The sequence below is a fragment of the Kwoniella dejecticola genome, chromosome 1, assembly GCF_000512565.2.
Source record: "Kwoniella dejecticola CBS 10117 chromosome 1, complete sequence".
Taxonomy (NCBI): Eukaryota; Fungi; Basidiomycota; class Tremellomycetes; order Tremellales; family Cryptococcaceae; genus Kwoniella; species Kwoniella dejecticola.
In genome coordinates, this window is record NC_089301.1 from 2,207,314 (window position 1) to 2,229,534 (window position 22,221).

The following is a 22,221-nucleotide window of genomic DNA, read 5'->3' on the forward strand; positions in this document are numbered from 1 at the left end:
ACCAGGCTGACGGCGAACCAGCCCGACTCATCCTTGGATCCTGACATAGGCCCGTGGATGGTCCCCTATCTTCAGTGAGTACATCCCGTTCGTAGGTCTCGCCGTCCGCATGCGGAGTGACAGTGGCGATAGCCGTCCTAGCCGGTGACTCTGATTGTCAGCATCTCGGCATGATATGAACAGGACGCTGAGAGCCTCATCGTCTATACAGGTCGAGTCGTTATGCTCCCACCTCCTACCGACTACGACAGCCAATCTCATGCTTCTTCGATCAGCCCTTCTGCAGAAGGGACTTCGGCTGCCAACGAGGCCTCAACCTCTGCTGACTCGATGCACCACCGTTATTCCAACTTGCCAATCCCGCCGCCGTCGGACCGCCGGCCACCTCGTGATGGCAAGTCATACCCTACTGAAGGTCGCAACAAGTTAATGAAGAGCCTGCGCAAGGGCAAGGAGCGTGAAAAGAGCCAACAGAGTGCGAGCACAGGGGATATAGAGGAGGACTGGACTTTGGAGGGCATACCTCCTCCGTCCTCCTTTCATGGGGTTGATGGACCGGGATTGACTGGTAGACGGGCTAGTGCGGAGACTTCTCGGACGGTGGAGGGTGATCTCAGGCCGTACAACGGTATCACAAACGGTTCGTTGGACGATCTGAGTAAGAAGGATAAGAAATCCAAGGGGCGCGGTATTGTAAAGAAGACTTCCAGATTGTTTGCCAGAGATAGAGATAAGGATAAAGCATCGGAACACGAAGGGTCAAACGGATCCTCTTCACTCCACCCAATACCTACTAGTCGGCAAACGTCATACTCGTCAGCTCATTCAAGTGATTCGCAAACAACCACTGCTACTGGTCTCTCCAACCGAAGCCACAACAACAGTCATTTTGCTTCGTTGACACGGCCGATGTCAAATCAGTCTCGAGCTAGATCGCCCAAAGAATACCAGTCGCACTCACGCAGAGCATCGCAAGACTCCACAGTGACCACTTCCTCTTGGAGGGCTAGATCGTTCAGAACAGGCTCGTCGCCTAATCCCAATGAATTCGGTGATAATGGGGTCCCGATACCTACGAGACAAGGCTCGAATCTCAGTGCTTCGGTGCCGGGACTGTCGAGAAATGCTTTACCTCAACCCAGCTCACAACCACCATCAGGGACATCCAGGAGTCCGGAGACTTTCCCAACAAGGATGTCTACCTGGTTCTCCCATCTACTACCGTCTACATCCACCACTACTATACAAGAAGGTTCTTCCACCGCTTCTCCACCATCCCAATCCCAAACAATAGATACTCCGCCCACTCTGCCTCCTTCACCACTCAGGAAACCGCCTTCAGCAGCCGCGAGCTTCCTAAATGCAGCTAGACAACGAGCAGTGGACGGAGTAAGGCATCTGCTGGATAGTGAAGCTCAGCCGGATAAATGTCAAGATACAATATGGGTCATGGGAGTCGGTCACTCGGGATGGAGACCCGCTACTCCTAGTAGATCGCCCAATTCTGTGAACTTACCTGAGCTGTCGGACGGCAGCAGTCAAGGATTTCCAGGAGAAGAGAGACGTGGATCGTCGGACACTGGTAAACCATCCCCGCCGAGTAAGCATGACTCAGGAGCTTTGCGGCCCTTGGCGTGGTCACGCAAACAAAAGGAACAGACGTCAAATCCGAACACGTCCACCTCGCCGCCGGCGAAAGGCTTCTCGAACCTCTTCACTGCTTCAACGCTTTCTCTCTCGTTACCAGCTTCCATGACTAGCGGATCGCCAAACAAAGATGGAAGTTCCAGTGTACAAGAAAGCCCTGGTAAATCAAAGAATAGGAAGGAGAAGGAAGTCATCAAATGGCCTGAGCAATGTAAGTTGCACAGGAGCGTAATCCTGATCGAGCTAAATTCGTGGGTTATGCGTAGTCTATGATGATTTCAGATCAGTAGTGTGGTGTACATATCGCTCGCAATATGCTCCTATCCTTTCCATACCGAATAACCTCCTCATCCCTTCGCCAGATGCATACTATTCCGCATTTGGTCCACCTATCGACACGTCGGACGATCCGGGCTCAATAGTGCAGCAATCTCCTCCGTCAGATCTATCGACCAGACCCTCTGGAACAGGCTGGAGCTGGAACAGGAGCGAAGGTGGTCTCACAAGTGATGCAGGCTGGGGCTGTATGCTAAGGACTGGTCAAAGCATGCTTGCGAATGCGCTTGTGCATCTCCATCTGGGCCGAGGTATGTATCGAATTTCAACTCATCCGGAGGGTTTCCGTGGCGAAAGGCTGATCGATTCTGGCTAGATTGGCGTTTACCACACAAGCCAACTTATTTGACTGCTTCCCCGAGAGGACTAGACCATCTCAAGCATTATGTAGAGTATGTCAAGATACTCTCATGGTTCCTTGATGATCCCTCGCCACTCTGTCCGTTCAGTGTACATAGAATGGCTCTTATAGGCAAAGAACTGGGTAAGGAGGTTGGGGAGTGGTTCGGACCTAGTACAGCTGCTGGCGCTTTGAAGTGAGTAAAGCTCGGCAGCGGTTCATCCTACAGTTGGGCAATTGCTCATATACAGTCAATTATCTTAGGACCCTGACAAATTCGTTCGCACCTTGTGGTCTAGCGGTGTCTACGGCGACAGATAGCATAATATACAGATCCGATGTTTATCAAATGTCGAATTCACCCTCACAGAATTGGAACAGGTCCACAAGGTCTCTTCGCCCTGGTAAGGCGGAATCGCTCCGGCAATCATCTATCGCAACCGGGAAAAGCGGGAATACGTGGGGCGGTAAAGCTGTTCTCATTCTCGTTGGAATACGCTTGGGTCTGGATGGGGTCAATCCAATTTACTATGAAAGCATTAAGGTGAGCTCATGCATGCCAACTTCCAAGTGTTCATCACAGAAGCTTATCATTCAAAACCGTGCCCCCCAGTCACTATTTGCATTTCCGCAATCGGTAGGCATTGCGGGTGGTCGTCCGTCTTCTTCATACTACTTTGTCGGCTCGCAAGCGAATTCGCTTTTCTATCTTGATCCTCACCTAACCCGCTCCGCCATCCCGCTAGAGATTCCTCCTGCACCGTCGCCTTCAACTGCTCCCTGCAACGATAATGCAGAAGCAGACGAAGATCCGGTTGTTGTGGACCGCTCCGAGGTCGTATCCGAGGAAGTCAAATATAAGCTTGACGTTGTTGATGTGGATGATATATCGAGCGACGAATCAAGCGATAGTGATATCTCTTCTTCACCTTCAACGAGGATCAGGAAGGCCAAGCGGACGTCTAAGCAAGCCAAAAGGTTATCTGCCAAAGGAACCACTCCACCAAGACCGAAAGCAAACTCCAAGGACGAAAACGCTTCTCCTGTGCCCTTGGCCCCATCCGCTTCCTCTTCCTCAGGATCCAAGCAGGAAGAATCGATACCGGCTCATCACCCCTTGGATGCTTTACCTGTGGATCCGGAATTGCAATGGTGGATCAACGCTTATCCCGAAGCAGCGCTACGCACCTTCCATTGTGAAAAGGTGAAAAAGATGCCTCTCAGTGGTTTGGACCCTAGTATGTTGCTGGCTTTTCTAGTGCGTAATGAAGCGGATTGGGAAGATTTCGTCGAACGAGCGAACAAGGTGAGCCTTGGTCTTATGACGTCGTCCCGTGTGATGCTTGGTGAGCGCGGAAAGCTGACTTGAGATTCTCATGCCTCAGCTACCCCATAAGATATTTACTGTCCAGGATGAACCGCCATCATGGGACGAGGATTCCGATGCGGGCTTGGAATCTGTTTCTGAGCCTGACGAACCTAGTTTGGACGACGAAGAAATTGGCGGTGTACCTATCACTAGTGCTCGGAATCATTCTTTGAATTCAGCCTCGCCATCTTCCTCGCCAATGGATGAGATCGACTTATCAACCACCACCGTCAAGCCTGTCGACATCAACGCCCAAACGCGGAATATGAAGTTGAGCAACGATGAAGAGGAAGAGGAAGAATGGACTGAAGGTGGAACCCCCTCGAGTCAGAATCCAGTTTTAGTCGAACGACCGACTCCAACTTCAGTGACGTCGAGACAGGGTGCGTGGCCTGCTGCTTCGGTCACACCTGCACCTGCCGCTGCAGTCGCCCGGCCCACTTCGTCGGACATCAAGGTGTCAGGACCGGGACAAGCTCCGATTCCTGCCCATGCTCATGCTCATGCCCAAGAACAAGCACAAGCGCAGGAAGGTATCCCATTCCCAATGATGAACCAATCGTCAGCCCAGGCTCCAGATCAAGATTCAAAACAAGACAAACAGGAAAAGGAGGAGAGGGGCAATCATGAGAAACGATCAACAATAACGATGAAAAGGCCTTTATTGGAGGAACAGAGATTGCGGACTGGGAGTTGGATTGATCCGAGTCCTGTAAGAGGTGAAGCTCCGAATGGGGAAAGTCTCATATAATTACATTGGTCTATCAATCAGACACTTCTGGAAAGTGTCAAAGGGTTTAACGATAAGTGATGACTGAAAAGAGAAAAGTGAATGGAATTGTATGTCACATTATGCGATCTCAATTGCAATTGCGTTTTTGTACTGTATCTGTATCATTGGTATTGATATGTAGTGGTTTATGTGTTCTCTATAGTGATGATTACCAGGAGTAAAGTGCTTGAAATTCTCTCTCTTGTATGGGTATGTCAAACAACGATCTATGCATCAACATGATATCGTCACCGAATCTCGAAAGACAGAGCACAAGCTGACAACGACAACGACAACGACGACGACAACAACAACAACGACAACGACAACGACAACGACAACGATCAAAGCGGGGCCGCTGGTGTTGTACTTTGGGCTTAATCTTGATTGTCTTGCATGGCGTATCAGTTAGCCCGGAAATCACAGTATGCGACCCATCTTCGTCATTGCAAACAAATAGGTCTCAAGCAATTTCATTACATTCATTATCGATCATCACTATCTTTACAAAATTAACATCGATTGTAGCAAAGCAGAGCGAAAGCGATTTCCCAGTAGTTCCAGCGAGACGCATATATCGTACAGTAAAGTCAGCGCACCATTACAGGGTACACGGGCGCATACCATAGCAAATAATCAAACAGAAATTCCAAAGCCTGACGTCCAGATTCCAAACTGTGGATTACAGATTAACCCCCGTATAGATTCTCCACAAACAGAGCTTCCTGATGATAGCCCTGAGCCTGATTCTGCGGCTGATCACTTAGATCGACCAAATAAAACCCTCACAAAAACAGCTCCCACCCCGAATCCCACCAGAAACAGATACACGGGCAATTCCCTAACTGATTTAGGCAATCCATCATCTTCATACCCCCTTCCTCCTCCTGAGCCTGAATTCGAACCCAGACCCAAGAGATCTAAGACTCCTTTCGGTGGTTTCCTCCTATTCACACTATCCTCCCGGTTCTTTCCATGAGTATCAGCCGTGACATTTTCGGTGTTTGGCAAGGTCGCAGGCGCAGGCGCAGGCGGAGGCGTGACAGTTTCAAGTTTATTTTCCAATTCTTTGATTCGATTTATCAACATATCCATCTGATCGTTCATTTTCTGTTCTTTCTCACTGTGACCATGACTTTTGCCCTTGCTTCTTCTCGATGCCGGTACTTGCTGCCCCTCTTCGCTCAGGTCCAGATCTTGAGCGAAGGTCGTATCTGATGATTGATCATTCGTAGATATTGAGCTATCACCCTCGAAGATGTGCTGTACCTTTGAAGGTTTGAGAGTAACTCTCCTCGCAGTGGTCCATCTTGATCCTTCCAATTCTTCGCCCATGAAATGCGCGTTGGCGGGACTACGTTGAGCGCCACTCAGATATCCCTCTTCTTCTTCATCTTCTTCAGAATTACCGTTGTTCATGGCTAGGCCCAAGTTCAAGTGTCTGACAGAAGGGTATTTCACACTGGACCCAGAGTTCGAAGTCCTCCGTAAAGCCGCATAAGGGCTAGAGCCGCGGACAGAGTGACTGGACATGTTGTGCATGTGTGGCAGCGCTGACGCATCACCCGTCAAGTCCAGAGGCTCAGCACCAGCTCTCGATGTCGTGGTCGATGTTGAGGTGAGCTTTGATGGGGTATTTTCGGCTGAGGATGGATCGCCTGCAGTGCTTGAGGTAGGAGTCGATATGCCCAATCCTGCATTGATATCCACTGGGCGTTCTGGAGTGGGAGTTGCAGAATATCTACCTTCGCTTCGTCGTTCGGGCGTCAAGCACTCGGACAGTGTCGGAAGAGCTTGGATCGGGAGGCGGTTCGTGTTATCGGGGAACGCAGAAGTGTATGGCGGCGGAGGAGTCATACCTTGCGGTACAGGTATAGGTATGTGCGTGTGGCTTTGAGAGCCGACAGTGGAAGTCGAAGAAAAAAATTTGGGTGGCGCTTTTATCGTTCCCTCTTGATTCTCCCCTCCAGTCGTCCCCCCGTCTTGCATATTGACAGCTTTTTGATCCCAGTCTAGATCGCTGGCATTCTCGATAGATGATGCGGACACATCGGACACTTTCCTTCCTCTCCTCTTCGTATCAGAATCACCCGACCTTTCTTCCCAGGCTTTCCACCGCTCGCCTACACTTTCGCCCGTCAACTGCGGTCTCAGCCTCATGGCTGTGTCTTCCTCGTCACCACTAGCGCTAGTCTCCGATACGGAGCTTGAACTTCTTGCATCAAACGCATTTGCCATTCTTCTGACCCCGCTAATTTGGTCCTCTTCCATACCGGCTTCTATCTCTTCGTCTTCATTTTCCTCCATCAAGATGGAACCCCTTCCAAAGGAGTCGTCTGGATTAGCAGGAACGGACTCTATCCTACCTGACAAAGAGTGACGGCGCAGACGTCGAGCGATGGTCTGTAGTAAAGGGAGGAACGGCGGCGGTCGGGTTGTATTACTGCGAGCATGGATTCAGCCATCAGTCACAACGTTGCAGATGTGGTAGATGACCATAAATACGTTTCCGAAGCTCGACTTACCCCCATCCGTCCGAGCTGCCTTTCAAGAAGTCCCGACCGGATACTCGCTGCCTCAGAACCCAAGATTTGATGTCTTCCACCAGGGGTGCTGGCAGTATATGGCCAGTGGCCTCTGGCCCGCCGGTCCGAAGGGTATAACCTAGATATTGCGCTAGCTCGGAGGCTGTCCAATTCGGATAAGTCAGCGTCAGCACGATGCATCTTATCCGGCATGGTTCCCTGGCAAAGCTGACTTACGAGTCCACGTTTTCGGATTGAGCTGATCATCACGTCGCAATCAGCATTGGATCCAGAACAAGCACCAAGTTGGAACAATTTATCCCGCTAGCTTTCAAGGTGAAGGATGACTCACAGGTAGATCTATTTCCTTATTCTCCTTCAAATTCGATTTCCCAGCATTACTGAGGAATTCAGGTAATGTCCCACTTCGTCTCACACCAGGTCTAGCTCCGGCTCCGCTCTTCAAATTCGAACTCAATTTCGGCTGTGGGCTTTCCATAGATCTGCGCCTATCTTCTTTCTGCTTCTCGTCGGTATTTTCCAGTATATGATTCAACGAGCTCATCGAGCGGGACGAGCGATGGTAGTTGTTCGGAGAAGCAGGTTGGGCGGGGGACGAGTTGGTCCGAGTCAATAAGGATGAAGCGGATGAATGGATTAGGTAAGGGTGATAGTTCTTCGAAGATGGGGTAGAGGGTGTAGAGGGTTTAGTGGGGGATGTTAAGGATTGTTGAGAGGTGGATTTAGTCAATGAAGATCGAGATTGGGATTGGGATTGGGATGCAGGAAATGAGGATGAAGGGGTGATAGAGGCAGGTGACATGACGGGAGACGGGAGGGCCATGATTGCTGCTGGGCTTTCTGGCAGTGTCGGGGAAAAAGGAGGGAAGGAGGAGAAGGTGTAAGGGATGAAAGGTAATGACTTAGAGCTGTGAAGAGGCATGATATGATTAGCTTCAGTGGATTGTGCTGAGTATGTCGCTCGATACTGCTTGGTGTGGGATATGGGTGCTAGCACGAACGAAGAAGGGAAGAAAGTGGAAGTGTATCTTGCTGTTGGACTCGCGAATACTCACGTCCAAGATGCACGAAACGCAGACTACAAATTACGCTTCGGTCGTCCCCATAAGCTGAATGTCTATGTATCGAGAGAAGGCTAGATGGATTCAATGCAGGTATGAGACATTAAACTGACCTGATCTCTGTCAATGTGAAGGATCGAAGGATGGTACCTCCTTGCCACTCACGCTGACAGGTTTCAACCAAATCCAATAGAAGGTCAATGCGCTGTTGTGATGAGACGGTACCTTGTTGCAGCCCTTGCTTTCCAATGATCACCCACCGCCCAAGGGACAAGTAACGCTCTTCTATATCGTTAATGTGCTTGTAGCTGTATCTGTATCGGACTAGGTCATCGTTGTCTGAGATGGATAGTTGGCAGATGCAGTGCAAACTCTTGATAGGTCATGAGATGAGATGCGCGACTGATTTTGGATTGTTTCGTCTCAGGGTGTTGTTGTTGTTTTGGTTGTATGTATCAGGAGAGAGTCTAGCTAATTCATTTTTGCCACCCAACTCGAATGACGGCATTGCTATGTATTGTGGCACTTGGGGATGTTCGTTCATATGTTATGTCATGTTCATGTGACTTGGTCTAGTCTATACAATCTATATACAGTGTAAATCTACAAATTATCAACGAGCGATCTTAGTAGGATCTATGAAGTCCATTATCTAATTCATAAAGACTCGGTTTCTCCATGCACGTCTATCAGCTCGAAAGTGAATTCAGGGAGAAACCCATTCAACACAACTTCCCAGCTATCTCCTCCGCCAACTTCTTGACCTCTTTCTTCTTATATATCCTCGCTCTGCCAAACAACATTTCTTTCGCTCCCAGCACCTCCAAAAGAGGCTGCGTATCAGACTCGTATTTGGGGGACAAGTAAATGATCATAGCTAAAGCAGCTAACAATCGATGTGCTATGTTATCCAAGCCAAATGTCTTAATCAGCTCATCATCATTATCTCTTTAGTGATTACTAGGTCAGACATTGTGTAAAACACTTACAGACATCCTCATCCGTTTCTTTACCTATCGACTCCACTAACGCACTAACCAGCTCAATCTCCCAATTGACATCATCCAGCTCTTCCTTCTTATTCCTCTGCCTCCATGCTCCCGCATTAACAGCTATCCCCGCAGCAGCCGACCTGACACTTTGATCCGGGTGCAACAACGAATCCACCAGAATACCAACTACCTTCTCCTGAATCTCCACGTGCCCCTGCTGGGAGAGTATCAGATTATCCAGCTCGTCCGACGCGAGGAGATTGGTTATCAGCCGAAGGACAGTGAGGAGGAACGGTTTCGGCGTGTTTGATCCGCTTGCTGTCAGTGTGTTAGAGGCTAGCGAGAGGATAGTGGTAATCGCATCTGGCGAAATCGGCGTCGGCGTTGTTGATGAAGAAGTCGAGGTCGCATTCGGTCTGAGTCGTAAAGCTATCAAAGCGGATATACGTGGTTTGAGGATAGCTACTCTCCATAAATCGATAATCGGGAAAGTCTCTTCCGCTTTCAGATTCTCCAATATGCTATGTGTCCCCTTAATCCAATTCTCCAATACCTCTTTTAACTCCGTATCAGTCACCTTCACCTCACTCTGATCTTGTAACAGAGGTACGATACTCTCCTTTATAAATGCTACGTCTGCGTCTCTGCCTTTCCCAGATAAGAATCCTTCTAATTTACCTATCAACGCGGTGTAATTAGGCACACCGCTTGCTGTGATCGGATTAAACGGTAATTTCTCGATTGTAGGTAAAAACATCTTTCTATGTATATGAGTTGGGAAAACATCCTCCAAGAAAGTTTCTACCCTATTCTCCAATTCTTTCTTACTGGCTCCTTTCATCTCCTCAGCCTTCTTACCATTCTTGAAGAAAATAAAAGTTGGCGTGGCGTGCACACCGTATTGTTGAGCTAATTCTCTACCTTCACCAATGGATAATTCCACTTCGACAAATCGGGCTCCTTTCGCCCCGTAAGTAGCCGCGTGCATCGAAGAAATGGTCTCGTAGACTGGTTTGATCGTTCTACAAGGAGGACAGGTAGGGGTATTTGTGAAATTGACGATCACGGCTGGGTGATCTCGGAGTATGCTGTGGAAATGCGTGACTGAGCTGACGAGCGATAAGGGAGACGTCTCAGCATTAGGAGGTGTGGATCGAGGTGTAGGTAGCCCGTTGGAACTTCCATGCGCTTGAGCTTGGGCACGGGCAGCGACGGAATTGAGAAGCGCCGAAGCGAGGGCAGGGGTAGCTGAGCCCGATGCAGGTGGGGTGGGCTGAGAGCTGGATGCTGAAGCGGTGCTGGATGCTGAAGCGGTGCTGGATGCCGTTGCAGGAGAGATTCCCGGTTGGGAGGGTGATGGGCCTGGAATAGGTCGTTCGGAAGGAGCGGTCTGTCTGAACATGGCGTCTATCTGAGGTCGCATCGCTTGCCCGAAGGGTGTTGAGAGGAACTCGGCCGGGAGACCTATACCCCAGATCGGTGTCATCAGTATACCGCAACATTTGAGTGCCCTACGGTCAGATGGCTATGATGGAACAGGTGCAGGATCCACGTACCACTGATCCATTGGGGTATCTCCTGGCCCGTCAGAAACCCAACCACGTCCGCCGTGAAGTGATTACAGTTAAACTCGATCAAGTGGTATTTACTCGGGGTGTACATTTCTTTCAAGCTCGAGAGATACTCGTCGAACGTCTCTTCGTCTATATGAGTCTCGCCGACATCTATCACATGTAAGGGGGGTCCATGATGCGTTGCGCCAGGCGAGGAAGTCAGGATTCCTTGACCGTAGAATACTTCTCGGCCCCATGCGACGACCGATGTGTGCCTACCAGTACAAGACAGATCAGCAATTACAACAAGTCAACGCCGAAGGAGGCATTCCTAGCCGTAATCAGCCTCGACGAGGTGCATGAGTCCTACTCGACCAGGATCGAATGGGTGAGGAAATGTCAAAACAAGACCCACCATATCCCGTCAATTTGTTTGCCGGTCAACATCAACGACATCTGCTTGGCCAATCCCCGCGAGAGGTCGTAGACGTAAAGCTGGACTTTGGACATGTTGCTCGAGAATGATTGATCAACCAGGTCGTCTGGCGGACACTCTGAGGCAGTCAGATGTATGGGCCACAGGTCAGTCAGAGAGATATAGCTCAGAGTGCACAGTCATCATTTCGTTTGTCAACATCCAACGCTTACGTCCGGTTGATCATCTTTCAGGCACTCAGATACAGGCATAAGCGTTAACAGATTTAAGGGCATGTGCGTGACGCGTGTCAATTCTCGATTTTTCTGGAAACACATCAATTACAAATTGAAGGTAATCTTTTTTTCAGTCTTCTGGGATGAAGCATTAGAAAGAAATGAATTACGATTCCAGGGTTGTCACCTACCGCCGGCGTTGTTCCGACTTTTTGGAGTTGAACCCCTCTTTGTCCGTTCACATGGTAGGGAAATGACGTCAAATCCCCTGTTAAAATATTCCAAGCGAGTCTCTGTCTCAGGCAAGTAAGAGTGAGGAGGGGTGGGGTGAATTACGAATCCGTTCCGAAGTGCACCACAAGAATTTATACGTTTATACGGTTATACCGTCATACCAACATACCAACGGCTTGAAAGTGGTTTAGTGGTACTCGCACTGCCTGAGGTGAAGTTGACAGCATTTCTTGAATCTCTTCTTTTCACATATTCTGTTTCATTCTTCAGATCAATCATCCTTATAAAACTTGTACATAATCTTGAACTGTACAAACACCCAAAAGAAACCCGCATCTCATACGCACGCACGCACGCACGCACGCACGCACGCACGCACGCACACACGCAGACACGCAGACACGCATAATGGCTCAAACATCAGGTAAATCAGTATTCTTCACCGGTGCTACCGGGTACATCGGCGGAACCGTCCTCGAAGCCATCTTGAACTCTCCTACCCCTCCTAAATCCATCACTGTTCTGATCCGGGACGAGAAGAAATCTGCGGGCTTCCAATCCTTGGAGACGGCCAAAAACGCCAATGTCCAAATCACCACTCTCGTCGGTTCGTTAGACAATCTAGACAAGATCCAACAAGCTGCAGCGGAGCATGACGTGACCGTTCACACGGCGGATGCGGATCACCTCGAGGGCGTTCGAGCGATCTTGAAAGGTCAAAAGGCCCGAAAAGAGAAGACGGGCCACAGACCTATCTTGATTGAGACCTCTGGTACGGGTGTGTTGGTCGATAAAGCCAAGGGAGAATACCCTAATGACGTTGTGAGTGTTATGTCGTGTCAAATCCGTCTTCTTATCTTATGTTCAATTTATTTGTACCGGTTGTGCAAGATCATGATCATAAGGGTCTTGCAATGGCATTCAAACAAAAGGAAGAGGCCCAGGAAAGCGAAAATGAGCTGACAGATCGTATTTCCCCGCATCTTCGCAGATCTACACCGACCTCAACCCCACGCCCAAGACGAAAGATTTCCCCGCTCTCATCTCCATGACTGAAGTGCCAGAATCGAGCCCGCACCGAAACGTCGACCTTGAGATCCTCGCAGCCGACAAAGCGGGCTTCAACAAGTCGTACATCATCTTACCCTCCACTATCTGGGGCAAAGGTGTCGGAGAAGTCTACGACAAAGGACTGAGCAACTCGTTCTCTGATCAAATCCCAACTTTGATCAAAGCTGGTCTAGACAGAGGTCGAGCCGGTATGGTCGGTGAAGGTGCGTCGGGTTTCCACTTTGTCATAGCAATATCATATGTCCCTTTTCTCTGTCAATAGCGAGTCAGTTGCATTGCTTGTCAAATGTCGAGCTAACCTCCAATCCTTTTTTCTTTTGTAGGCAAAAACATCTGGCCCCACGTAAAGATCACCGACCTAGCCAACCTGTACCAACTCGTATACACCAAAGCCACCCAATCTAATCCTACTATAGGCCACGGTCCTTCGGGATACTACTTCGGTATCTCCGGCGAATACACCTTGTTCGGCGCCAACTCCAGAATCGGCCAAGCATTAGTCAAGAACAACTTGATCCCTACCAAAGAGACTACCCCGACGTCGTTCACTTCTGAGGAATTGCAAAAGTACTACAACGGCTCCACGTATATGGGCACCAACTCGCGAGGTGTAGCTGATCGATCGAAATCTATCGGCTGGAAACCCAAGTTCTCCCAGGAAGAGGATCTGTATCAACATATCGATAGGGAGGTGCTCAGGATCGAAAAGGAGTTCGGAAAGGAGTGGAAGGTCAAGAAGTTCACTTCTGCTTACTAAGAATATGTAACTGTGGCACGACAGAGTGTAGCAAAACCGTTAGACGTAGTTGAGTTGAGTTGGACCGAAGCCAGAACAAGCGGAAGTAAACGCAAATATAACACACATGTAGCCAATGCATCTATCATCTATACTACAGTCTTCCGGAGCTATGCCTTCCTTCACCCGATGAGCTGCTGAACATTGCATCATTCGGATTCCAAAATGTAGGCTTGAACAAATACACAAACACGACGAAATGGTAAAATGGTAAAAGCTGAAACGTCAGGATAATTTGGTTGTCTCGGAACAATAAACCAATACACACCTACCGACGCACGGATCATCGTCGCACGCTGTCTTTCTTTCTTTCTTTCTTTTCGTCTACGCTATGACTCTCTTTCCTACGGCACACCCCATCTCATGCCCCAGAGCAGAGTGGCTAATGATCCTCAGACAAAACAAAGGCAGTCACCCCACAATGCAGGAAAGGATGTTTCATCGTTTCCCTCCGTTTCGGAAGAACGATCGATCAACCCCGAATTCGAGCGCAGAAAGAAAGCTATGACACTCGCTTGAAGGACCTGGACCACACAGCAACGCGATACACCAAGCTAAAATGCACACACAAAGCGCACTGATACTCAGTACTGCAGTATGCATGCTCCTCCCGCTCGTTTTGTTCAATTCGATGGATCCCATCTCGACCCCAATTCCATTCCAATCCCAACTTTCCTTCCTTCCAATCTAAGCAGACGATGAGACGAATAATTGATTTCTCCTTTGTCACTTCCACTCGTTCGTTCTCAACCCAAGTAGTTCGCTGACACCTACCAATTCATTCTCCTCAATATCTCCCATCTCCTGTCTCCTTTGTCTATCTTTGCTGATAATACAGACGAGAAGAGGATAAGTGTACAACTCGAATCACCTCTCTACACTTCGATCGAAATATCGCTTGCCCATACATCTCTCGAATCGTTGCACGACCCATCATCCCCCGTCCTTATACCGCATATAGAAATCGACAACGCAACAGTTCAATATGCCTTGTTCCCGCACGATCGTCGTACCTCGAACCAGCTACTTCAATCCCGTCAGACTCGGCTTGAAAGCTACGCTCGTAGCCAACTTACTGGTCTTGGGACACGTATTGTTGACTACTTCTGCTAATGCTCGTGAGTCTGGTTCTGGTTCTGGTTCTAGGTCTGGATCCGGGTTTGAATCTGGGTCTGGCTTGTCGCACTCAGTCATTTTTCCACTGATAATTATGTGCGTGTTTATCCAACTAATACCCTGTTATTTGACGTATCAGCAATCCCAATCCACCTTACGCCCTATCTACCCAAATCACTCTCCGTGCTATCGGCACTGATCTTCCTCTCATTACTGTGGATCTCCTTCACGTTGATTGAGAACTGCGATATCTCTTCCAAGCAATGCCCCAAGGAAGCCGAGAAGGGTATGGTATTTTCCAGAACGTGGATCGAGGGGGTATCGCAGCTTGCCGTGTTGGGTTTCTGGCTAGGTGAGTTTCCCTTGCGTGTCTACCCACTATCTTGCTTCCTCGTAAATCCCCACCGTCAGATATTCCCCGAAAAAAAGTCGAGTGGGCACATGTTCAGGATGTCAGCTGATCACAAAACTCAATTTCGGTTGAAAAAATGTAGGTTATTGGAAAGACGCAGAAGTGATCATGGGATCTTTCTCTCACCATCTAAACGGCGAATTCGGTAAGTCAAGTTCATATTGAATGTGCAGCCGATCTTCTACCTGTTTCTCAAGAATGGAGTCCGTGGATGAGATTGCTCATTTATGGTAAATTTGACAGTCCTCCTTCCCTTGACTTATTTCTCGGTCCAGCTCTCCCTCGTACTCCTCAATATCCACTTGATCACCTCTGTCATTCTTTACGCGTTTCGAAATGGACTCAAGAGCCTGGATGGCGAGTTCTGGTGCGGTAGGACCGGGTGGTGGGTCGGTCAAGTTCGGATAGAGAGAGTTGTGGAGCGCGATGTGGAATACGGTGTCGGGGAGAAGTGTTGAACTGGGTCATCTCAGTCCCTCAATCCACCTCGCACCGAATGTTCAGCCATTATAAGTAATCATAGTTATGCATATGCATGATCTGTGCTGACAATATCGGGACGGATGAGAGCAAGGTCGATCCTCCAAAATCACATCCGCATTTTCCATCTGTCTCCTCAGTCTCCGTCATCCCCTTCACTCAGTCGCCCGAAAAGACGAACAGACGAACAGACGACACGGTGCCCATACGGCGGCAGGTGTACCTTCATCGTATCTCCAACGAGTCCACCGACTAGCCAGTGAGAATTGAAAATTATCATATGCTCACCGAGCCCAAGGACATCATCTACGGCCACAGAACCTGAAAAACGCCTCATCGCGTCTGCTCTGAGCAGCTAAGTCAGGTATCGCTCGGTCAGTACCAAGTTGGGGGACCACTTGGGGATTCCGGGTGCTGTAGTTTTTTTTTCTCTGTCTTCCTGTTTTGTCTCTTTCTGTTACTCGCTCTTTCTTAGAAATCTTAGAAATCATTGGCTGATCTGCGAATATGTTTCTAACTTGAAACATCTCTCAGTGGCCAAAGTGTGGGATGCAATAGAATATGAAGATACTTAGATATGCAGTCCGGCGGTCATTTCATGGTCTAAATCTACAGCATCGTCCTGAAACAGGACTAACGTCGTACTGCATACGAGTGATGCAGACTCAATAGGCAGGCGTCGTATCGGCGCACGTATATTATCGTACGTACTGCACGCGAGTGACCTTGCGCGCAAGGTATCAAGATCAGACGTTGGTTTGCTGTTGCTGACAATTTGAACGGTATGCATCATGTTATGTCAATTCGAAAGGAAATGCATTCGTCATAACTTATAAAGTCTGTAACGCACGGAGTAGATCACGAGTCTGCAACCACCAATATCGACCAGACCTCCAGGAACCCAAGATGTCCTGCAACTTGCACTACAAGCAAGGAGACGTGACCTTCATCAGCTCTTGCGGGGTGGAGTTCAAGGTGGAAAGCCATCACGTCAAAGCGCAGAGGTGCGGATCTCCAACCAAACCATCCAAATCATCCTGCTTCCTCCATTGAAGTGGACAGGATGAACCACTGATATCCTATCTACTGTGTTTTCAGCTTAGTCTTCCGCGACATGCTCAATTCAGCTGGTCTCAAGGAATCCCCAGTCCCCATCGACGCCGCAGCATCCGATCTCTCCCTCTTGCTCGACCTCGCTACCACACTGGAAGCCAGGTATCCATCTGCGCAGGAAGAGTGGTTAAGACTGTTCCGCTTGTGCGACAAATACGATTTCTACATGGTCCGAAGAAGGCTATATAACAGACTGATCGACCACATTCGAAACTCTCCATGGGACGTTTTCTGTATCGCAAGTCATTTAGACGATACACGCCTAGCCAAAAAAGCAGTCAAGAAGTTCGATAACGATCAATCCCATTCTGAGCTTACGTTGAATACGATAACTTTGAAAGACGCTTCTCAGCCTACCCTGCCTTACCTGCTTGGACTACTCCAGCTCAAGAAGGCGTATGGCTCTGATGGGAAGACGTGGGCTTCGATTTCGAAAGGGTTTAAAGCTCACACGAGGGTGCGCCAAACGTAAATGTACACTGGCTCAGATTGACCGCATTTCACGTCTCGCGTAGTGATGCAACGCATGTCTGTCGACGTTATCTCCAGAGGATGTCGCAATCCCCTCCAATGGCCGCATAGACTATACATATCGTTTCGCATGTACGTATGTACCGCACGTACATATGTCGTGGGCATACAATCGTACTGCTAGTACGATTTGCTCGAGAATTTACTGTATGCTCACTGAGACGAGACGACCAACGTTGTTTCCTTGTCCTCTTTGATTTTGATCGTCGGCCATCTGATTTGTATTGATCTTTCAGTCTGTTGACCATGGCGGCTAAATCATCCGAGATCATGGTGAGGGTGAGATACTCAGATACCTCGAAAGACAGCATCATCGGCAGCTCGGACGAGGTCCCCATCTATTTCTACGTGGACAGATACATGATCCGATCCGCAAGGTGAGTGACCATATATATTCTAGCGATTGAAAGCCTGATCGTGCATTAACTATCGATAGCGAATTACTCTCGGATACTCTGAACATCAAGAATCACTTCGGTGCCACACATATCCCTTTCAAAGCGGACGCTATCACCTGCTTTCTTAATCAGCTATACGACCCAAACCCCCCGCCACTCGAAAGATGGAGAGTGGTCAAAGAAGCACTTGAACTCTGCCAGACCTATCAAGCTGGAATCATCGGGGAGTTGATCCGGAGCAGTTTGAGACCTGTAATCGACCAAGCGCCATGGGAGATCTTCTGCCTGGCTAGCATATTCAACGATGTTAGATTAGCGAGGAAAGCGACCAAGCTCATGGGGAGAAACGGATATACCAGTGGAATACCGTTAGCACTAGAGACTATCTATCTGGAGGACGCGGCACAACCGACGTTAGCATATCTGTTGGGATTGCTCAAGGCCATCGAAATGGATCGGTCGCAGATCATTGCGCGGTATAGCCAATGGAACAATGTGGCCAAGCAATTTAGCCCTCTAACCTAGGTGATCTTCGAAATGCATCCTTTGCTTCATCAAACCTAGAATCGATTGCAGACCTAGCTTTTACTTCTTGTCGTACTTGCACCTGGACAAGGGATTCGACACCATGCCATACTCGTGATACTGCGAAGATCCTATCAGTCGCACCAGCATGGCCCAGATCCAGTCCAGGAGCTAAGTCTACGGTAAAACAACATAGAAGAGGATGTAATCGGGCTTCGCACATTCAGGCTCGTCATGCCCCAGAAGCCTGAGAAACGAAAGTGAGACCTTTGGATGTGCAGACCACGTACGAAATGGCGTCAGCTCTGATGCGAACATACACAATTGCGGATCCCCATCATCACTGTTGCAGCGTTCGTATATGTAAGTCGCTGAGCTCTCATGTAAAGTATCGCCTCTCGGTTGTTGTTGACACCTTCCACAAGTTCGACATTTTACAACCAGCAGCGATACTTTTACGACCAACACGCGGTATCTGCTGAGCGAAGCGGTACGACATGAGCCAAATATCCACTTTGTACCAGACGGGGGACGTCACTTTAGTCAGTGCCGATGGTCGAGAGTTCAAGCTTGACGCCTTTCACTGTAAAGCTCACAGGTAAGCCGTTATTGTAAAATGTTCGGTGGGTCAGCAAACATCAGAAAAGGATACATGGTTCTTTGCTTACTCAAAGAGTTTATAGTACGGTACTTCGCGACGTATTACAATCCCCTGATCTTACCGAAAGCCCGGTCCCCATCGACGCATCCGCTGAACATCTTGCAATTTTTCTGAGTTTCATGACGAGATGGACGGTGGAGAATCCTGCAGATAGCCAAACCTGGACAACCCTCTTTGCGCTGTGCGACAAGTATGACTGCAACATTATACGACGAAGACTTCGAGAGCGCCTCCTCATTCTTATCCATCAGTCGCCTTGGGAGGGATTTTGCGTCGCCAGTCATATAGACGACATTGGTCTTGCAAGGAAAGCCCTCAAGAACATGGGACAAGACACAGCTCACATCGAGACACAGCTCAGCACAATTTCGCTCACAACGGCGGTGCAGCCCTCAACTGCCTATTTGATCGGTCTCTTGCGATGTCGGGAGCGCAGTGGCAGCAGCTCATCTTGGCCGACGATAGCGGGGATGTTTCGTCCTATCAAGTGAGAAGCAAGTCGTATCCGAGCAGGAGAGTCGCGGCAGAGCAAGGAACAGACCTCTTCATAATTTAGTATATCGCACGTACGTCTTTCAAGATCAATGATGTGACCAAGAGAAGCAAAAAAAAGCCAAACCAAATTTTACATGAAATTCTGTCACCAATGTTTGAGTAGTATGTATAAGACTCTGCTGTCTCAAATCGCGCTGCTCCAGTACGTGCATGCAGCACAGAATCAGAGGGTTCCACGAAGACGTCGTAAGAGATATCGCACATCGTGGGCTGACGACTGTCCGGATTGTGTGACAGCCGTACATGAGATACGTGCAACCTGGTACAAATGTCTGCTTGTTCATCTGCTCATATATCTTCCCTCAGTCCTGTTCGCCATCAGCTCATCTCTAGGTTACCTCTATAAGTCGATAACATGTCAGGAGCGCAAAAAGCATCGCAGCCCTCTCAGGTCTCGCAAGCCTCGAGTAAGTCGAGCGAATCAGACGAGTCGGACGATGGGATCATGGTGCATGTCGGTTACTCTGACAGAAGCAAGGACATGATCCTGAACTCGCAATGCTACGGCAACATCAAATTCTATGTAGATTCGTATATGATCTACTCAACCAGGTCAGTGCGACGATCGTGACTTGTCTGTCTCTGGCGCAGGCTGATGGGAACTGGCAGCGACTACATCGCGCAGAACAAGTCAATGCTTTCACAAGATGGAGAGGTACAGATTCACTACAAATGGGAGGCTTTAGCGTATGTCCTCGACATGATGTACCAGAGCGAGCCGGGACCCCCTGATTCCTGGACAGCGGCGATGGACGCTTTGACCCTATGCCGAAAATACCAGTTTCACATCATTGCAGAATTGATTCGAGGGCAGCTGAAATACGTGGCGCACGCCCGTCCATGGGAAGTCTTTACTCTGGCAAGCATCCACGGTACCCATCGCCTAGCGAAGAAAGCTATCAAGTCGATGGCAAACGATAACAAGTTCAAACATCTCTCACTCGCCAACCTGACGATCCAGGATGCGAGTGGACCCACTCTATCGTACCTCCTGGGTGTGCTCAAACAGATTCACGCCCGAAACAATTCGTACAATCAAGACTGGGCGGCGATCGCGAGACGCTTCAGACCTCTTTGATGATGGGTGAGCGACAGGTTCTACTGTCAAGCACGAGCGGCACAAAGCGTGGATTGAGCTGATCGACTGACTTCTTGCTGGAACAGCTGTAGCGTAGACTTCCGCACCGCCCGCACAACCCAGGAAACCGGGATCGCGAATGCGGATAGAGGAAGGAGGAAAAGGTGAAGCAGGAAGTATAAAGTTACATATGTATGAGTATGCAAAAGCTTGTTTGGAAAAGCAAAATGAACGCGAAGGGAATTTGTGACAAGGACAAAAATATTTGTTTACACCGTAAGGGAGTCGAACCCTTGCCGCACCGATGGCAACGGTGCATGATACCGTTTCACCAACGGTGTGATTGATGGTTTGTGGCGTTCTCCTCCTGTATATATCACCTCGTAGCAGGTGTGAAGGCCAACACCCATCAGATATACGATCACTGCGCCAAATGTCATGTATTATACGACTCGATATGTATATGCATTGTGAATATCCATAAGAGGTATAATGATGGGCAGCATATCGCGTGATCTAAGGTGTGTATGATGGAATGGAAGTCTTCTCGGTGCTCTATGCTTGTAAGGTGGGAATCCGCTTTACTACAATTCCTTGACGTCGAACTCAGGCAACTTATCTCCACACGCTTGCCATCCTTCATAACCCATAGCTACTTTCTCCAGCTTATCTCCAGCGATCTTCAGGTCGGTATTGACGATGTAAATATCGTGTTTACCTTCTTGAGCATACTCGATCTCCTTCTTTGCTGCGTCCAGCCTCTTTCGGATCGACGCATCCGTCTCGGTCCCTCGTCCTGACAATCTCTTTCGGAGCTCGGCGATAGTCGGAGGAGCCAAGAACAAGTATACCGGTTCGAGAGGTGGTGTTTGCTGAGATGCTTTCGAACGGAGTTGTAAGACACCTTGTAATTCGATGTCGAGGATACATCGTAGAGGGTGCAGAGCGGACAGTGCGGCGAAGGTGGTTCCGTAGCTGTGAGACCATCGGTTGACGTTTCATCAAGGGATATCAGAGATCCAAGAATGATGGGGTTGAGGAGGATATGTGGCGCGAGGACCGAGTTGTCAACGATGAGTAAAATGGGCAAGAAGACCAGACGGGGATTACGGAGACAGAGAGAGAAAGACAGCAAGGGCAGAATATCGTCAGCATTTCGATCTCACTAAGGCGGCAGTGATGTCAGAGTCATACACTCACCAATTCCCACCGAACTCAGCCCATTCCAAGAACTCCCCGTTGTCCACTCGCCTCATGAATTCCTCCTTGGTCACGAAATGGTATTCCCGACCATTTTCCTCGCCTGCTCGTGGATTCCTCGTCGTGTGTGATACTGAGAATCCGAATTGTCCTGGATGATCGGCGAAGAGCTTGTTCAGAAGGGTCGATTTACCTGTTCCGGAGGGTCCGCAACAGACTAACGGCTATTCAGTGTCCGCGATTGAAATATGACATGGAAGGAACACAAAGCACCGAAGAACAGAGGAAGCGACAACATGAAGGAGACACGGCGGTTTGCAGAAAATCGTCACGCCAGGCAAGGAAGAGATCTCGTCAGCTTTCCATGTGTGTGAGCTAAAATTACAGGAAGATGGTGTAGCTCACCCTGTTGAGGACTTCTGGGCTGATGGGCGTTTGAGCCATTGTGGTGAAGAGAGTGGTTCTGATTTGATGAGAGAGCGGTCTAGCTGATTTGACAGCAGTCCTGAACGGTGAGAGTAGAAGAATCGTGGATAGAGTCGATGTTTGAGTGGGCAGGCGTGCAATGTATGGATAAGAGGACTGAGCGTTTGCTGAGATGACCCGTGAACAACGAGGTTATCAACCAACGCGTCAACAAATCAATCGGTTCATATGCCACTTGCGGCCAACTGCACTCCCATTATTTTACCCACCCACTTATGTATCGCTGCGCTTTGGGCTTGTCACCATACCAAAATCAAGTGAGTGAATCGCACGCCTACGTCGATGTTGACGCAGTTAT

General features: G+C 49.0%; 9 protein-coding genes and 2 non-coding genes across 11 annotated transcripts; 7 read left to right on the plus strand and 4 right to left on the minus strand.

Moving 5' to 3' along the window:
* Positions 1–222: 222 nt before the first annotated feature.
* I303_100822 (uncharacterized protein) lies at positions 223–4,443 on the plus strand (the record flags this gene model as incomplete). Its single annotated transcript, XM_065968207.1, has 6 exons — positions 223–1,858; positions 1,914–2,234; positions 2,300–2,519; positions 2,588–2,867; positions 2,937–3,629; positions 3,709–4,443. 6 exons carry the CDS (start codon positions 223–225, stop codon positions 4,441–4,443), a joined length of 3,885 nt encoding a protein of 1,294 aa, XP_065824279.1.
* Positions 4,444–5,223: 780 nt separating this feature from the next.
* On the minus strand, positions 5,224–7,833 carry I303_100823 (uncharacterized protein; the record flags this gene model as incomplete). Its single annotated transcript, XM_018404193.1, has 4 exons — positions 5,224–6,907; positions 6,990–7,152; positions 7,227–7,248; positions 7,342–7,833. The coding sequence occupies 4 exons, from the start codon at positions 7,831–7,833 to the stop codon at positions 5,224–5,226; spliced, it is 2,361 nt and encodes a 786-aa protein (XP_018266847.1).
* A 960-nt stretch (positions 7,834–8,793) lies between these two features.
* I303_100824 (uncharacterized protein) lies at positions 8,794–11,126 on the minus strand (the record flags this gene model as incomplete). Its single annotated transcript, XM_018404194.1, has 4 exons — positions 8,794–8,972; positions 9,061–10,527; positions 10,620–10,891; positions 11,032–11,126. The coding sequence occupies 4 exons, from the start codon at positions 11,124–11,126 to the stop codon at positions 8,794–8,796; spliced, it is 2,013 nt and encodes a 670-aa protein (XP_018266848.1).
* A 783-nt stretch (positions 11,127–11,909) lies between these two features.
* I303_100825 (uncharacterized protein) lies at positions 11,910–13,329 on the plus strand (the record flags this gene model as incomplete). Its single annotated transcript, XM_018404195.1, has 3 exons — positions 11,910–12,323; positions 12,493–12,775; positions 12,896–13,329. 3 exons carry the CDS (start codon positions 11,910–11,912, stop codon positions 13,327–13,329), a joined length of 1,131 nt encoding a protein of 376 aa, XP_018266849.1.
* Positions 13,330–14,353: 1,024 nt separating this feature from the next.
* On the plus strand, positions 14,354–15,354 carry I303_100826 (uncharacterized protein; the record flags this gene model as incomplete). The annotated part of the gene is made up of 4 exons (XM_018404196.1): positions 14,354–14,486; positions 14,624–14,836; positions 14,979–15,041; positions 15,140–15,354. The coding sequence occupies 4 exons, from the start codon at positions 14,354–14,356 to the stop codon at positions 15,352–15,354; spliced, it is 624 nt and encodes a 207-aa protein (XP_018266850.1).
* A 329-nt stretch (positions 15,355–15,683) lies between these two features.
* I303_100827 lies at positions 15,684–15,798 on the plus strand. Its single transcript, XR_001936480.2, has one exon. It is a non-coding gene; the product is annotated as a 5S ribosomal RNA (ribosomal RNA).
* A 692-nt stretch (positions 15,799–16,490) lies between these two features.
* Positions 16,491–16,961, plus strand: I303_100828 (uncharacterized protein; the record flags this gene model as incomplete). Its single annotated transcript, XM_018404197.1, has 1 exon — positions 16,491–16,961. One exon carries the CDS (start codon positions 16,491–16,493, stop codon positions 16,959–16,961), a length of 471 nt encoding a protein of 156 aa, XP_018266851.1.
* A 305-nt stretch (positions 16,962–17,266) lies between these two features.
* Positions 17,267–17,943, plus strand: I303_100829 (uncharacterized protein; the record flags this gene model as incomplete). The annotated part of the gene is made up of 2 exons (XM_018404198.1): positions 17,267–17,397; positions 17,457–17,943. 2 exons carry the CDS (start codon positions 17,267–17,269, stop codon positions 17,941–17,943), a joined length of 618 nt encoding a protein of 205 aa, XP_018266852.1.
* Positions 17,944–19,514: 1,571 nt separating this feature from the next.
* I303_100830 (uncharacterized protein) lies at positions 19,515–20,237 on the plus strand (the record flags this gene model as incomplete). Its single annotated transcript, XM_018404199.1, has 2 exons — positions 19,515–19,711; positions 19,769–20,237. 2 exons carry the CDS (start codon positions 19,515–19,517, stop codon positions 20,235–20,237), a joined length of 666 nt encoding a protein of 221 aa, XP_018266853.1.
* Positions 20,238–20,507: 270 nt separating this feature from the next.
* I303_100831 lies at positions 20,508–20,578 on the minus strand. Its single transcript has one exon. It is a non-coding gene; the product is annotated as a tRNA-Gly (tRNA).
* Positions 20,579–20,821: 243 nt separating this feature from the next.
* Positions 20,822–21,881, minus strand: I303_100832 (guanylate kinase; the record flags this gene model as incomplete). Its single annotated transcript, XM_018404200.1, has 3 exons — positions 20,822–21,212; positions 21,438–21,661; positions 21,843–21,881. 3 exons carry the CDS (start codon positions 21,879–21,881, stop codon positions 20,822–20,824), a joined length of 654 nt encoding a protein of 217 aa, XP_018266854.1.
* Positions 21,882–22,221: the final 340 nt, after the last annotated feature.